Source organism: Sprattus sprattus (assembly GCF_963457725.1).
Source record: "Sprattus sprattus genome assembly, chromosome: 1".
Taxonomy (NCBI): domain Eukaryota; kingdom Metazoa; phylum Chordata; class Actinopteri; order Clupeiformes; family Clupeidae; genus Sprattus; species Sprattus sprattus.
In genome coordinates, this window is record NC_137920.1 from 63,844,240 (window position 1) to 63,861,739 (window position 17,500).

General features: G+C 45.8%; 1 protein-coding gene across 1 annotated transcript in view; it reads left to right on the forward strand.

The window, feature by feature from the left end:
• Positions 1-17,500, forward strand: part of dacha (dachshund a) — a 137,714-nt gene that overhangs the window by 94,945 nt on the left and 25,269 nt on the right. The window contains exons 4-7 of the mRNA XM_080856187.1: positions 12,038-12,190; positions 13,362-13,534; positions 14,824-14,965; positions 15,271-15,345. Of these exons, the coding sequence (XP_080712313.1) occupies positions 12,038-12,190; positions 13,362-13,534; positions 14,824-14,965; positions 15,271-15,345 (543 nt within the window). The remainder of the gene's footprint in view (positions 1-12,037; positions 12,191-13,361; positions 13,535-14,823; positions 14,966-15,270; positions 15,346-17,500) is intronic.

The following is a 17,500-nucleotide window of genomic DNA, read 5'->3' on the forward strand; positions in this document are numbered from 1 at the left end:
CATTAACAGATATTTTTTCTTTTTCATTTTTTTATCTGTCGCTGTGTGTATGTGCCTATCACTATGTTATCTATGTGTAAGATCGTATTAAATATCTCAGCACCTGATTTTCTCTCTCTGATAAGAGTTCAGTAGTGCCTTGTGAGGGCATAATACATGCTCTTATAAGATCACATTGCACAGTGTAGACAGACCCTGAAGTCTGCAATTCTTCATACACATGACACTCAGCACTGTTAAGTGACATGATTTTCTAAGCTTCATTGCAACTCAAGTGGTCAATCAATAATGTGTCTTAATCTCGTTCGTCACTGATGGTTTTTGAAATGGAACAGCAGTCCAAGGAATGAAAGACCTGAAATAGCATGACCTCTTTTTCGCTCGGGTCCTCTGTCTTGAAAAGAAAAGGGGTGGCACAAACAATATTTATGGATCAAAGAACTGCTGTCACCTCGACCAGCCTAAGTACCGCCGCTCTGGTCTCTGTCTCGGTATCCTGCTGACATATCACAAATCTGCCCATTCTTTTGTCCTTTAGCAGAAATATTCCCCCACGTTCCGGGCATCAGAAATTAATGTTCCATAAATCATCCGTCTCAGTAGGACAGAAAGGCCACACGCGCGTGTGCACACACACACACACACACACACACACACACACACACACACACACACACACACACACACACACATAGACACTGACCACTATGATGAAGAGCGGCCCAGCACTAGAGATCTATCAGAGTACACACATGCTCACAGACAGACACAGTGGGGGGCAAAGGGCATTCAGGGGCATCCTCCCCTGGGGAAGTTTTTCTTCATTCCTTGTAGCTGAATGCACCTAAAGGCAGTCGCATTACCAGGACATTAAAAGTGTATTTTACTCTGCAACTACTAATTGAATCAATCAAAACTGTTAACTGTTCAGTAACCATTGACCAAAAATCTGAGATTCAGCCGGTTTCAATCTTCAGTATAATTCTAAAGCCTTAATTAGTGATTTGTCTACTAAAATTAATGAAGTGATTAAAAACCAAAATATTGTGCTTGCATAAGTATTCAACCCCTAGACATTAATACTTGGAAGAGAACCCCTTTGCTGCCATAACAGCCTCAAGTCTTTTGGAGTGGATCCGCCTTTGCTTTGGACATTGTTCTGCCGTGCTTTTTCCTCTTTCTTCCTGGTAGATTTCATATAGAACATCTAGGTTCTTGGGATGGCCGTCCTGGAATTCTAAAAAGTTTCCCAGTCTCTGCGGATGAGAAATATCCCCACATTACCATGTTACTACTGCTGAGTTCCTTGAGGCATTGACAATGTTAGATCTATGTCACTTGTTGCGCTTTGAGGATTGGCCAGAAAGCTGTATTTGGTCTCATGTGACCATAAAACCCCTTTCCCACATCCTTAGCAACCTCCATACATACTTTACTGTGGATCTTCAACAGCATTGGCTTTTTTTTGCCACCCTCCAGTAGAGTCAAGTTTTATGGAGTGCTCTTAAGATTGTGGACTTCTACACCTGCACCCCAATTCTAGTTACTGAACTGATGTTTTGGGGGTGATGGCTGCACTTTGGTGGCCCCCCTCACCAGTTAATATCCTCCTCGGGACGCTTGGTTTAGGAGGCAACCTTTTCTAAAAGAAAAGGGGGGCTTTGATGAAACCTCTGATTCCTTCCTATGGATGCAATGGTGCTCAATTGGACATCAAAACATTTTGATAATTTTCCTCACTTATGCATTTGAATCACCATGTCTCTTTAGTCTTTATTTCCCTCTGTTTTTTCACAGCCTGGCTGATGACCCTTCGACAGAGTGAGTTTTATGCTAGTTTATATCTATCTGTTTTAACCACTCTTAGGTAGCATTACTGTATTATTTGCAAATCATTTATCATCTGCCTTAATCTGGAATTCAAAAGCACTGTGCACTTCAAATTATTTATTTGTATTGTTAACAGACACATAAAAACATTGCTGTTAGTAATATACTACACCATAAATGGTATGCAATACATATATGCAATAAATATACTGATTGGGAAAATATTTAGTAATTGTGAAAATGGTGATGAGTTTCAAGGGGGTTTTGCAAGCCACTGTATTTCATTTCATTAATAGACATTCAGTATCCATATGAAGTACATCTTAAATAGAATTTCAGTCTCTGAATAGCTTACATTTTCAGTCCAGTTTGAAGCCTCCTCCCACAGCTACCACACAGGCTACTGGAGCTGGAGAAGTGTATTTTCAGCATCTGCTTTAGATGGATACACAAAGAAATTGGGCTTTACAATCAGTTTTGAAAAGAATTGTCATATCAAAACCATATCAGATTTAGATGAATTAGATTACATTTTCTATCCATTGACACTGACAACGTGGTAAAGCCTTGGAAGGTCGAACTAATGCTTTACGGAGAATAAACGTGTTTCTGCTTATTCTCATCCAGAGTTTAAATGGATCAGCTAAGCGCAGGTGCATAGAAAGGCTATATTAGGAGTGGACTAGTTTACCGCTGTAATGGTTAACTTCTCTCTCCATTTCTGACGTAGCATGGATGGTGTCGTTGATTAACAGATATCCTGAAAGCTAAAAGTTTGTGTGTGTAGGGGGGGTATTTGGCGGGCACATACACATGAAGATTTAGATTTCATGAACACACACACACACACACACACAAATGCACACTCACATATATTCATGAACACATTTTTGCACCATGTATGGTCTCACAAATAGGCACATGTGGACTCACATACAAGTGCACAACTTCAACCTTACAAATAAACTAATAAGGGGATTGAGAATGAGAGGGTGAAAATACAGCAAAAAAAATGTGTCCTCCATGCACACATTCAGGCACTCACACACACACACACACACACACATACACACACTGTATTTAGTCTGAAACCTTTAGCCCTGCTAATGGGATGGTTCCTGTCGGTAATGAGATGTGGGAATTGCCCGCTCTTCCGACCAGATGATACTGTATTAACGGACCAGGGCACGCACAACGAACGGGGAGTCCATGTGGACAACCCCTCCCACCGCCTTCCCCCTCTCCAGCTCCGGATCATTTTTCATCCAGACTGACACAGTAGCCGGCACGAGTGTCCGAGAGGGGATTGATTCCAAATGAGCCTCAGAACGATGCCTAATGAAAACCTGTTAAGTTCCCCAAAACTCCTGTTCCAAACGCCAAATGAGCCACGGCCAGTCAGGGATAAACACCTGACAGGTCCCAGGCTCACAGTGAGATGGAAGTTTCTAGAACCCTTCACACCCCCAACCTCCCCCACCCCCCCCTCCCCGGATGACCGAAGCCTGCAGCTAACTTGCACGACAACAGCCATGTTTTCTGGACGCTCTCTTGCGCTTTTCTTTATCCTCTTCTGTTCAATCTCTCTTTCCGCTTTACACCTTTCCCCTCTACATCCGCCTCCCTCTCTCTCTCTCTCTCTCTCTCCTTCTCACTCCTTTTTTTGCCCTCTCTCCCTGTCTCTCTTGCTCTCTCTCTCTCTCTTTCGAAACCGATCTTTTGGTGGCACTCATTGATATGTAAACGCATGGGCCCATATCAAAGAGACATCTTCCTCCACCGTCTGTGAAGCAAGCGCTCCTTGTGATCAAAGGGGAGCCGCCGTGAGCCGTTCAAAGGGAACACGGCTCTCTGATGGCCATTAATGTCTGCCTGTGATGAGGCTAAGTGAGAGAGTGCGCACCGTCTTGGGCAACACAAAAGCCGTTGAGGAGCACAATGCAAAGGGACTCACTCGGAGGCCATAATGAGAACCCCGAATGTTTAGCCGTAGGAGGCTCTATAAATAAATCCTGGCTAATTGAGAGTGTGTGCGCGTCGTCCAAAAGTAGTTAGCTCTGTATTTGGAGGGAAAGAGAATATTGAGGCACTGTATGTACAAGCAGCTGTTGGCATAATGACTTGAGATGTAGACTTTCCTGTTACTCAGATCAAGTCCTTGCTTCCTGCAGTTGGCACTTTTTGGAACTGAGAGATTCATAGCCCTATTCAATTGGTTTGATTAGTATGCATAACCAGATATGTTCCAAATCTGTAAAAACAGATGTGGATAGATACGTACATATGTCCTGTAAGAAGGTGTTAACCAGATATGGATGTAGTTTTTTATGTGAACTAAAATGTATCTTTTCTTTTTTTACTTATTTTATCTCACTGTAAAACTTTCAGCTTGTTTAACTCTCAGCCCTCATCTCCACAAGAAACATTGAGTGACTTTTGAGACTTTGAGAGTTATGTTTAGCCATTCAGAATGAGACAGGAAAAGTGAAAAAACTTTCCCCAACTTTCCCCATAGACATCACCACAGAAGATTAAGTGAAATATATGATACTCAGGTTATCTAGAGTCTTCCTGTTTTAAATGCATTTGATTGGTTTAGCATCTTTCCAGTTGGGATCCGGTGAGACTGCACAGGCTTGTGCCTCTTAGTTATTCTTTGCAGCTTGGCCTCTAAAGACAACATCCTGTCAAATTTTGTTCCCCGACTACTAGCATAGAAATGCGAATCTGTGTTCCTCTGTTCTTTTTGTTATCCCACCATGTGGAATTCTTTGGAGTCCACCAGGGCTGAGTTTAGGGACCCTATATATTTCAACACTGCTCATATTTGCCTTGCAAAAATCTGTGCGGCTCCCTTTCGCTTTTCTCCAGGTCCTTCCCTTAGCAACGTATAGGTCCTTCCCTTAGCGACTTATAGGCGTGTGTGAAAACAGAGCCCATTTGCTCCCTGTCAGAACTATCTGAATCCTCCTGCCTTCATGCAGCTCCTCACAGCAATTAACACTTCATTAACGCCTCTCTTTAATCAGTTTCACTTCCAATCCAAACACCTCTCCCTTCACCGAGCCTCCAGTGAGTTGTACTTGCATTGTTCTGGGATGGGAGTTAATGACTCGCAATTTAAATGTTTTTCTTCTCTTCTGCTTCTTTTTCCTCTGCTGTTGCTAGTGCTTCTTCCTCTTCATTACTCCTTTGTTATTGACTACAGTTTCCCAATCCCTAATGAAAACCTTAGCCCTTCAAATCCTCGACACTAGTGGGCGGGTGTTAGTGTAAACATATGGAGACACACAGGGATCTGTCAGTGTTCCCTGGGTGATGATGCCATCTTTACCTTGACAGAAAGAGGGATGATTTCACACTCGACAGATTTGACGGAAATAACATAACCGTCATTATGTCTATCTGTGGTGGCTGATCAGCTCTAGTTGTGATGGTGAAGATAGGAAGTGTCATTTCGAACGTTGAATCTTTACAGTGGGTGGCTCTACAAGGAAGTTTCTGGACATGCAGCAGTCTCTCCACTCTGTGGTTGATTTAAAGGTCTGGAGTGCATGGTTAGGGCCTCTGGAGATTTGCAGGGGCTGTAGATACAACCCTCTGCCATGCAGCCATGCTGGGCAGCTATTGCATTCGTTTGAGCAGCAGCATCTCCCATCCTAATAAATTTGATGAATTCTCTCTGCTGTGTCGCACTAGGGAGAGGATGAACAGCACACACACACTCACACACACACACACACACACACACACACACACACACACACACACACACACACACACACACACACGGTGGGCCTGTGCAGATGTCTCATCACCATGGGGCTGATGTATGGCCTTGAAGGATGTCCTCTTCGAGGGGCTGCAGTGTGTGTGTACAATGTGTTGGGTGTGTGTGTGTGTGTGTGTGTGTGTGTGTGTCTGTGTGTGAATCTATATTTGGGTGTGTTGGGTGGGGAGGGGGACATCTGTGCAGAGCAGGAAGGGTGTGTATGTAAGGGGGGAAGGGCTGCTGCCAGAGGGGTGTCTGGCACGGCGAAGGGGTACACAAGGGGCGCAGTGGGCACCCTACCGATGCCCCCAAAAAATACACTGCCACTCAAACACACATAGACACAGACAGTCACTCACACATACATACACACACACACACACACACCGTGCCTACACTCGCCATCATGCTACTAACCTTCAGCTGTGGAGGCAGGGGATATGGAGGGGCAATCAGTAGCTGTCAATCTAACTGAGAATCCTTGTGCATGCTCCAGTACAGCACAACAGCAGTATGCTATATAAAGCAACCGCAATTTACCGAAATCGCAATTTAAATTGTGGCAGTTAAGATGAATTTGTCAGAAAAGGCCACAAACTCTAAGGCTAAAACCAAAGGCCACAAACCCTTAAGCTTAAACTTTAGCTTAAGCTAAAACCCCACTATATCCTAAATATTGGGAAGTCAAAATATTGCTCTATAGCCCCTTTGTAATACAATGCAAATGAGAAGGTCAGTCTGAAGGTCAACCCCATAAGACTCCAACCCAAAACCCCTCCCTCACCCCCGCCCCCTCCCTCGAAACACCCCCAACCCAATTAGCCATGCCTAACCAACTGAGATCTGAACAGCGCCTGCCCTGCCCTGCCACACTGCCATGCTGCTACACTGACCAGAGCCCCCCCCCTCACCCCCCTTCCACTGCTTTCCCTTTCTTATGTGAGCATATTTATTATTTAAATGTTTGGGTTTGCAAGTACCTTGTTGGATGTAGGCGGTCTGTGTGTCAGGTATGTGTGTGTGTGTGTGTGTTTCTTTGTGTGCACCTTGTGTGCATGCTGTTTGTGTGTGTGTGTTTGTTTGTGTGTGTGTGTGTAGAGTGGGGGGTGGTGTTGGGGGGTTGAGGTGGGGTGGGGTTGGTGGGTGGCAGTGGGGGTGAATTTGGCCAAAAGCACAGCTGTACTGCCGGCTGCACTGATTGCCTTTGCCTTCCTCACCCTCATTTATCTTCATTTCTTCCCAATTACACCAAATTAGCAATAGTCTCAGTTGCATTACCAACTTAATCCCCGTTTTTTCTGCGGAGGCCGGCATTATGCGGTGGCAGATGATTCCTTGGCGGGAGTCGGGGTAAACAGCCATGAAAATGCCACCCCGGCAGATGGCGAGGCCCACAAGAAATATGACAAACAGAGTGCCAGCGTGCCGCCCTCCACCCGCACCAGCTACAAGCTGTTAATGTGCTCCCGGACAGTGTGTGTGTGTGTGTGTGTGAGAGAGAGAGTGTGTGTGTCTGTGTGTGTGTGTGTGTGTGAGTGTGTGTGTGTGTGTGTGTGTGTGTGTGTCTGAGAGAGGGAGAGAGAGAGTGTGTGTGTGTGTGTAAGAGTGTGTGAGTGAGTGAGAGAGAGTGTAAGAATGACTGAGTGAGAGTGTATGATTGAATGAGTGAGTGAATGAAAGAGTGTGTGTGTGTGTGTGTGTATGTGTGAGAGAGAGAGAGAGAGAGAGAGAGAGAGGAAGGGAGGAAGAGAGAGTACATATGTGTGCCTGAGTGTGTTTGTGTGTACTTGCTTGCATGCACGTGTATTATACCGTTAGCAGGGAAAAAGTCTGGTGTTGGTGTGTATGCTTTTTTTATGCTGACTTGTGGGTGTATGTATCTAAATGTGAAATACAATATAAAATGAATGTGTGTATGTGTGTGTGTGTGTGTGTGTGTGTCTCTGTGTGTGTGTGTGAGTGTGTCTGTGTGTGTGTGTGCAGGCTTGGACTTGTGAGACTTTTCTAGAATAGATTGGCATTGCTGTGATAAAGCCGAGGCCATAGTCCTCTGTTGCTCAGCTTTCCGTCGGAATGACTCCTCAGAGAGGAATAGGCTGGGAGGTGTAGTCGTTATGAAATGAGCTTTTTGACCTCTTCATTAGTAAGCTAGAAATATAATTACTCCTGCATAGAAAGAACTCTCTGAATTCCAATGCCTCAATTAATGGAGCACTGCGACATTGCCACAGTATCTACAGTTCCGTCCTCTGGACGTGAGCTTCTCAACGAAAAAGTAGTTTTTACAGTGGATCCAGATAACACTCCCTCAGTGTCATTGGTGTGTGTGTGTGTGTGAGTGTGTGTGTGTATGTGTGTGTGTGTGGGGGGGGGGGGGGGGGGTGGGGGGGGTGGGTGTATATATATATATATATATATATATATATGTATGTATGTATGTATGTATGTATGTATGTATGCATGTATGGACATGGTTATATATTATAAAACATAGAATGTGGACCATGTATAAAAGAACAGGGTTCACCTCATAACATGCTGGTAGTTATGACGATAGTGCCGAGCACTGAGCATACACACACCGGTGACTCAGAAGACTCTTCCCATCTTCGGCCGGCCTCAAACCTTCATGTGCCCCAGCTCAGCATGCACTCATCAAGCTCTATTTACACAAACCCTGAACACCAACACAGTTCAGTAAGAGACACCGCACCAGCACATGCATCATTAGACCAGTGAGCTGAGCAGAGGGGAGGAAGGGGGTGGGGGGGGGTTGTTGCTAACTAACCCGCATGACGCGAGCACTCTGAGAAAACACCACCCCGCTTCTGCTCCGGGGGCCTGCCTGGGTCCGGCCGCGTTAGCTGGAGGTTTGTTTGCGGAGAAGTAAACACGACGCGCACTCACACACTCGAGAGGCCACCCTCCCGGCCAGCGATGGGTCCTCTCCAGTAAACAAAATGCACACTTTGTTTACCCCCGTCTCTCACGCAAACTAAAAGGGGTCAGACAGTGGTGCATCTACGCTCCCAAACCACACACACACAAACACACACACACATACAGTCGCATCCACACGTTCAAATCCAAAGTAATTTGCTAAACATAGCCATTTTGGGAGGTTAAAGCCCATCTCTGTTTTAAACAAATAATAGCATATTTATAATACAGTTATTTATATAGTTATAACTTTCACTAATAGAGGACCTTTTTGGCTTAGTAGAACATCATAGAATGACAAAGAAGCAAACTATGAGATAAGATCTTATACCAACACTAAACTTACTAACTAACTAAAACTGATGTGAGCATGTGATGAAACTGGGTTTGAAAGAGAATCTACTGCCAATTGGATCTACTGCCAATAAAAACAATAAAAAGCACACTTGTGTCTCACTGGCCTGCCCCGACCCACTGGGTCCCAAACCTTTTGTATAACTTCCCCAGACAAAAATATTATGCTCGTGTTTGTATTCTTTTGCAAGTTTTTCTAAAGATGTTTATGTGCTGTAACTGAAACCAGAAATCCAGTTTCTGCCAAGTTGACCTGTCAGGCCTTGGGTGTGTCTATCTGACTCTCTTTGTCTCAGTTTCTCCATCACTGTATTTTTGCACTCATGGTAGGATGCTTGTAGAAGGAATGCTGGCACCCATAACACCATTGTTGAACTGACGCTCAACACTGGAGTAGTTTTTACAATCGGGATATCCTGCTTCTGTCACGCCTTTTGTTGATGAGGACATGATGTTGCAATCTCTTCCAGATATACCAGAGTTAAAGATGACCGTTCATCTATCTGGCAAGCTTTACGTTTGTTTAATGTTACCGTCGCTTAGACTTAAAACTAACCAGCAAAAACTAAACGAACAACGGACGAAAAGCAACGCCTTCAAGTTGCTGGAGATGTAGCCGTGTTCACTGAGTTTAAGACACTTGGCTCGGTAGTGGACACAAACACAGTCACGTTCTCCTCCGACCTGCAGCAATCGATGAAGAGGTGACCCTTCTCAGCATTGGCTCCCTAACACACCACAGTGTCCTTGGATCCCTGTGTCTTAATTGATTTCTTGCGGAAGGGAGGAGGAAAAAAAGTGCTTAAAAGTAGATGGGAGAAAAAAAGAAATGAACAACGAGGGACACTGGGTGGAGGGAGGGGGGTGCGGAAGTGGGAGCGGGCTGATGCGGGACGTGGAAGAGGGATGAGTGGGGTCTGTTAATTATGGAAGGGGGGGTAGGGGTGGGAGTTATGGGGGGTCTTTAAAAAGGATTCTGTTAACCAGCTCTGGCAGCGGGGGACAGGGGAGGGCCAGCGTGATGGACACATTCTCAAAGCATGACTGACGGACGGACAGGCTGCAGATTCGCTGTGTTAATGGTCTCTCTCTCTCTCTCACCTCATATCACATCTATCTATCCTTCTCTCTCCCACACATCCTCACGTACTCTCACTCATTCCCTGTCTCTCCACACACACACACACACATCTCTCTCTCTTTTTCTCTCTACATACATCTCTCGCTTTCCTTCTCTCTATCCATCTCTCTCTCATTCCACGCTGGCACAGTCATTGGCTAATTACAGCGCCAGCCAGCACTTGAGGAGCCTTTGGACTCGGCCCAAATGGGCCATCAGCACCAGCTCTGGAGATAGTTCAGCCTGGCCCGCTCTGATATACGGCACCGACGTGCACATAAGCACGCGCAGAGGTTCCGCTGCTGTCGTTTCTGCCGCATGAGGTCAAGCAGTTGAGTTATTGGGTGTCCAATAAAACACTATAAGTAGCATCTGAAATGTTGGTTTTTCGTTAGTTTTTTTGTAGTTTTTTTTCCTTTTTTTATTTTTAAAGTGGGAGGACTCTTCAAGCAGTAAGTGTTCATATGTTTGGATACTTTAACGTGCTTGATCCTGATCTTTCCTCATTTGATCCCTCTCGTTTGGAGACACGCGTTGTTTTATTTTTGAGTCTAATAAGACGATTGGCCTTTCCCAAGCACAAATTATATACTAATCACCAAGAGATTGCTCTGGGTTTGTGGAGCTTTAATGTGATCATCAGCGAGTGCTTGCATTGACTCTCTTATTCAAATTTACACTCACACACTTCACACAATAATTCCCTCACACACACACACACACACACACCCACACCTACACACTCACACATTCACACACACACACACACACACACACACACACACACACACACACACACACACACACACAAACAAACACAAAAACACCCACACACATACACACTCACAAAGGTGCATGCACACACATACGCACACACACTCACGGTCTCAGGTGTTGAGCTCCATCATTAGTTTAGCTGCCTGTTTTTTGCTCTCATTCAAACAGCTCCCTGATGAACGAGCTGGGATTCTACAGAGGAAGAATTTAATTCGCATTATTATTAAAAGAATCACTCACCGCAATCTGTTGCAAAAACACCATCTGTTATTGCACTCCCAGGACTTCTCTTGCTTATTAAGCAGAATTATACAATGATTTCGATTCCTCCTCCTCCAGTTTTCACTCTCCCCACTTCCCTGCACCATCTACCACCCCCACCACCCCACCCCACCCCTTACTGCGGTTCTACTTAAGTCAATTCAGCCCCCAACCCCCCCACCCCCCAACCATCTCTCCTCTGCAACCTGGTTCTCCATTGCATTCTGTTTTATTGATTTATTTATGTATATGAGACACTCTGGCCCAAGTGAGATTGACTGGAGTGGGTTAACCCTTTGGTGGAAAAGATGCCGTGATTCTCTGCCTTGTAAACAAGAGCGTAGAGGCCCGTTTGTATGGTTGAGTTGTTGTTTTGTGTTCAACGGAAATGTTATACTTTAAAAATATATATTTTAAAAGGCTTCTCAGATTATCATCATTTTGTTCTTATGTAAATTAGATCTCTGATTACCATAATTGGTCCCTGTACGAATCAGTATGTGTATTCCTTGTTGTCCCTGGACACCTGCTAGTGGTGCTTCAGCCACCATTTTATGAATTGCTTCCATGGTCAAAGTCTTTTTCTGCACTGTGCGATGATTCTGTCTGACGTTGGATGTAGCCACACATTGCGTACCACACTGTCTCCATTTAGTGATTTTAGGCCTTTTAAACATGTCTGTAGTAAGATCACAGATTCTCCCTCTATAGATCCACATGCAGGTAGGGGGACTTTATGTCTAGACTTGATGTCAGGCCTAGGCTCCCAAGTCACATCTAACAGAAAATCAGATGTCAGATCTTTGAACAGATTATGCAGCAGAACTTCTTTGGTCCTGTAGAAGTTAGATTCCTTGTTATGTTCTTCACCCAGAGCTACCCTTCCACAGTTCCAGCCCACCTGTATTGTTCCATCATCCCACAAGGTCGAACCACCCATTCACTCTCCCTGCTTCCCTGGTGTCTCTCTCCCTCCTCCCCAGGCGGCAGCGAGTCTTCCTGGGACAAGGAGAAGCTGCAGTCCCCCCCCTCAGGCATGGGGCACCTCGGCCTGGGTCCCGGCAGCCTGGCCGCCCAGCACGGCCTCTCCAGCGCCCAGCTTAGCTCCCTGCAGCAGAACCACCTGCTGGCCAACCGTGAGTCCCTCTGGGTGTCCAAACCCCAAAGCCCTTGACCTCCTTATCGCCCTCTCCTCCCCCACTCTCCTGCTCACTCACTCACTCACTCGCTCACTCACTCGTTCTTTTCATTCCCTCCCTCTGCCTCTTCTTCACCTCTTGGCCAACCATCAGTTCTTTTGGCTAAAGATTCGCCAACCTTTATCTTTATATTTTCTCCTCCTCACTCACTCACTCATGCATTCATTCCCTTCCTACCTGTCTCCCTCCCTTCCTTCCTCACTCACTCCCTCCCTCCCTCCCACTCTCCCTCCCTCCCTCCCACTCTTCCTCCCTCCCTCCCTCCCTCCCTTCCTCACTCCCTCACTCCATCACTCCCTTCCTCCCTTCCTCACTCCCTCACTCCCTTCCTCACTCCCACTCTCCCTCCCTCCCTTCCTCACTCCCTCACTCCCTCCCTCCCTTCCTCACTCCCACTCTCCCTCCCTGCCTTCCTCACTCTCTCACTCCATCAATCCCTTCCTCCCTTCCTCACTCCCTCACTCCATCCCTCACTTCCTCACTCACTTATTCTTTTCTTCAATTCCCTCCTGCTGCCTCTTCTTCCTTCCTTGAACTCTACGTTTCATCTCAATGCCACCTCTTATTGTACGCCTCTTCTCCTCCTCTCACCCATGTTCCTTCCTCCACTTTAATTAAACTCACTGAGTAGGTTTAAGGACTAGTTTAGAACTTAGAATTAAAGTCTACCATTAGGTTAATTAAGGGGTGAGTTTCCAAAATGGTTCCTTGCAGAAAAAAAGCCTTGCTGACTGGTACGGACAGTAGACCCGGTAATAGAATCATTTTCATTTTCTTGTACATAGTTATGCAAATCACTTCACACAGTAAATATGTGTGCATGCATGGCAGCCATTAGCAAAGATGCTCTCATTTAGGCTCACACAGAATATTCAGTCAATACAGATTGTCCTGAAAATTGCATCAAACACTTACAGCTCGAAAATTGAGTCATCTGCAAATCAATTTCATGCCCATATTCACTCACTCATTATGTATGGTGTTGCGATTAGACATTCTGAATTATTCACTATTTTCCTTTATTTGTGTGATATGCATGTTTACATATCAAATGTTCTCTCTTTTTCTCTTTCTCTCTTTCTCTCTCTCTCTCTCTCTCCCTCCTCAGGTCTGGATCTGCCCTTCATGATGATGCCCCACCCCCTGCTGCCCGTCAGTCTGCCACCAGCCTCCGTTGCCATGGCGATGAACCAGATGAACCACCTGAACACCATTGCCAACATGGCGGCTGCCGCTCAGATGCACAGTCCACTGTCCCGAGCCGGAGCTTCTGTCATCAAGGTAGGGCACAAACAGGAGGCATGCGTTCACACGCACACGCACACACATAGCACACACACACGCACACGCACACGCACACGCACACGCACGAACACGAACACGCACACGCACACACACTCACATGCACGCACAAATGCTCACAGAATCACACTCATTGACCCTCACACTTTCTTTACCTCCAATGCTCTCACACAGTCTCCATAACACAAACACACTTCTCTCTCTCTCTCACAGCCACACAGGCACACAGACTAGCATTAGCTAAATGGCCCACAGAACTCAATTATAATCACACATAAAGTAATGTTATTTGAGCATTGCAAACCACTGTGTTAAATTCCATTTCAGGTACATGTTTCTGTAACAGGTCTTGACACTTAGGAACCTCGCAGCAAGCCGCTTACAATGCATTTAACATCCCCCTAGTCAGTCGCTAATTGCTAAGGTTAGCTCGGGGAAACGTAGATCCTTGTGAGTGTGTGTGTGGGTGAGTGAGTGTGTGTGTGTGTGTGTGTGTCGGTGAGTGTGTGTGTGACATGTAGCACCGCAGGCAAGTTGTAGGAGGAATTCCAGGCTGAGACAATAGTCTACAGAGCAGGCGAGATGAGAGAGAGCACCGTGCCTCAGCTGACAGCTCACAGGAGCAGAGAGACTATACACACGCAGACACACACACACACACACACACACACACACACACACACACACGCGCAGACACACACACACACATACACACGTGCACACATTGTATTCCACATGGATTGCACACAGTGTCTGCTGCTGTCGGGAGATATCATAGGAACGCTTTTACTATTTACTCTGGGTTTGAAAACTAATGTTGTCTCTCTGTCGAGCTCTGCAGAAAGGATGTCTCTGTGTGTTCAGTATCACTCCACAGAGAGTAGCAAGCAGACTGAGAGAAGCTAGAAGTGTAGCTTTTGTGTCTTAATGTAACGTGATAGCCAGGGGCTCACAGTGTAATATATGTATATATTTAATTATGCTTGGGTCAGACACCCTCTCAACACACAGCGGTGCATTTCCACACACACACACACACACACACACACACACACACACACACACACACACACACACACACACACACACACACACACACACACACACACACACACTCACACAAGCACACAAGCATACACACACACACACACCAACACACTCATGTTGCTTAATTTTGTTTGTGTTTGTACTTGTTCCAAGCATGTGTTTAAGGGAATAGTTCTGTGATTCTGATCCCGTTTTCTTGTTTGTGTGTGTGGGTGTTTCAGGAATGTGTGCAGGACAGTCTTTCTCCAGCTCCATCCCTGGAGGAAGCTCCTCGCCCAGCCTCCCAGCCCTCCTCACACTCCCACCCAAGCAGCTCTGCCTCCAGCTCCCCCAACCCACACACACACAGCCCCCAGCGCCTGGGTGAGGAATACACACACACACACACACAAACACACACACACACACACATACACACACACGCACACACACACGCAGGCACACACACACCTTACACACACACACACACACACACACACACACACACACACACACACACACACACACACACACACACAGACACACACACACACACACACACACACACACTCCACACACACCTACAGCACTCTCTCTACACCCTCACTCATACACTTATGACTCACTGCTCAGTCTCACTACTGTCCGACTACTCCACTCTGTACTCACACATGTTCTATGTTGTACAGTGCTGAATGCTACTGATGGAGACATTGGGGACAGTGGCATTAGCATGAAGAGAGAGAAGATCTTCAAAGACAAAGGTAGGCACTCTCCTCACCTCTGTGTGCGTGTACGTGTGCGTGTGCGTGTGTGTATGTGATTGAAGCCATTATCCAAGTGTATATTGCTCTACATAAGACAAAGTGAAGAGATGAGAGATTGAGATTTAACTGTATTAGTAGCCACACGCCAAAGAAAAAAAAACTAAAACACTCTCAACACCTGTGATCAAACATCTCCTTTATTCTGCTTTGGTCTCAGCCTCCTTCACTCTCCATAACATTTCCAATGGCAGAACCTAAACACCACCCCCACACCCACACCCCCACCCCCATCTACACCCACACCCACAGTCTTTCTCCAGTGCTGGGGCTTAGCACCATCTTGCTTGAGCAACACCCAGAGACCTCTGCGCCGCCATGCTTAGCGTCTCCACAGAGGCGTGAAGAAGGCTGCGGTGGAGGCGGCCCCCGGTCGCACCATTAATTCGGATCACCGCGTTCAGCCGGTGGTCCCCCTGCTCTAGCCGACTTCTTGTTACCACGCAACAAGTTGCCACGGTTATGGAGTGTAGCGTAGCAACCTCTACTGCATCTGTCTCTGTCAGGGGGCTTGGGGCTAAAGGGATGCTGAGCTGCACATCTCAGGGGGGGCAGCTGGCAGAGAGAGAGGGAGTGCTAAGCCCCGGGGTACCAGAGGAAGAGAGTGTGTGTATAGGTGTGTGTGTGTGTGTGTGTGTGTGTGTGTGTGTGTGTGTGTGTGTGTGTGTGTGTGTGTGTGTGTGTGTGTGTGTGTGTGTGTGTGTGTGTGTGTGTGTGTGTATGTTTGTGTGTGTGCATGTGTATGTTTGCTGGGTGCATATTTGAATTTTCATATTTGGGTGTGTGTGTGTGTGTGTGTGTATGTGTGTGTGTGTGTGTGTGTGTGTGTGTGTGTGTGTGTGTGTGTGTGTGTGTGTGTATGTGTGTGTGTGTGTGTGTGTATGTCTTCTAAAAGAGCCCATCCTGTCATCTCCACTCCTGCTTATGCCCACTAATTCAGCTGGAGCTGAACTGCTAAAAGCAGATTAGATAGAATAGCCTTTATATCACTTTTATCTCTCCTTTCTGCTCAAGACCCTGAAATAAAAGAGACGGACAGAGGGTGCTTTTGGAATTGGAATCAGGGTATTTGCCATGGAGCCCTTTTAATCTCCTACAACCAGCATCACATTTTCTAAAATGCCTCGAATCCACACTTATAAATCTTATACAACTTGTAACTCTTATGAAGGGGACATACAGTGCTTTGCTATGCTGTTGTTGATAATGTCAAGTATTGTGCCTTCTCACAGTGCAGGCTAACAAGAATGGAACTACAGTGATAGGGCATAGAGGACACCGACAGAAGAAGCACATTTTATTTTTGAACGGCAAAATATCTTAAGTAATCTCCTCTGCAACTGATACGCTTTGTTCTGAGGTCACTTATCTTTAGTGTGGAGTCCGTTTATTATCAGGGAGAGATTTGTGCAGCTTGTCCCGGTCACGATTCATCACTGTCAGTCTATGACCCGCTCTTCCTATCTTATGACATAGTAATCATCTGCGGATGCTGTGCGCACTGTGGCACTTAGGCGAAATGCAGGGCAAGCCCCTCTCCTTTTACACAGGTTATGAAATAAATGAGATTTCATTTCTGAATGTCACTGAGGTATAATGTGACATTAATGTAGCCTCCCAAAGTAAAGGGACATGTTAAAGAATTGACAATCCTGTGGAGTAAAGAGGGATTCTTACAATCTAACCAGCTCCTCTAAAGCATCACCAAAGAGCACAGCACTGATCTGGGAGACATACCTACAGACAGTGATGTGATGGAGGTAAAGTGGTTGTCAGAGCTGATTGCAAATCTTTCCTTATCTTTTTTCACTCTTTCTAAATAGCATCGATAACTGACCAGCTATTGCCATCTGTGATAAACATTTTCACCTGAAACCAAACTATTCTTTAACATTCGGTTATATCAAGCAACCAGCACAAAGGCCATGTTCTCATAGCAGGGCCAACACATCATAGAAGTGGGATATTGTTTTATCACCCAGGCTTCACTATCAAAGGACACATTGATCTCCACTAGACTAGGCCTAGAACTGAAGAACATTTTTGATAGCCTACTCTGATCGTGTCAGTGTTATCTCATAATATGTGACTTAAG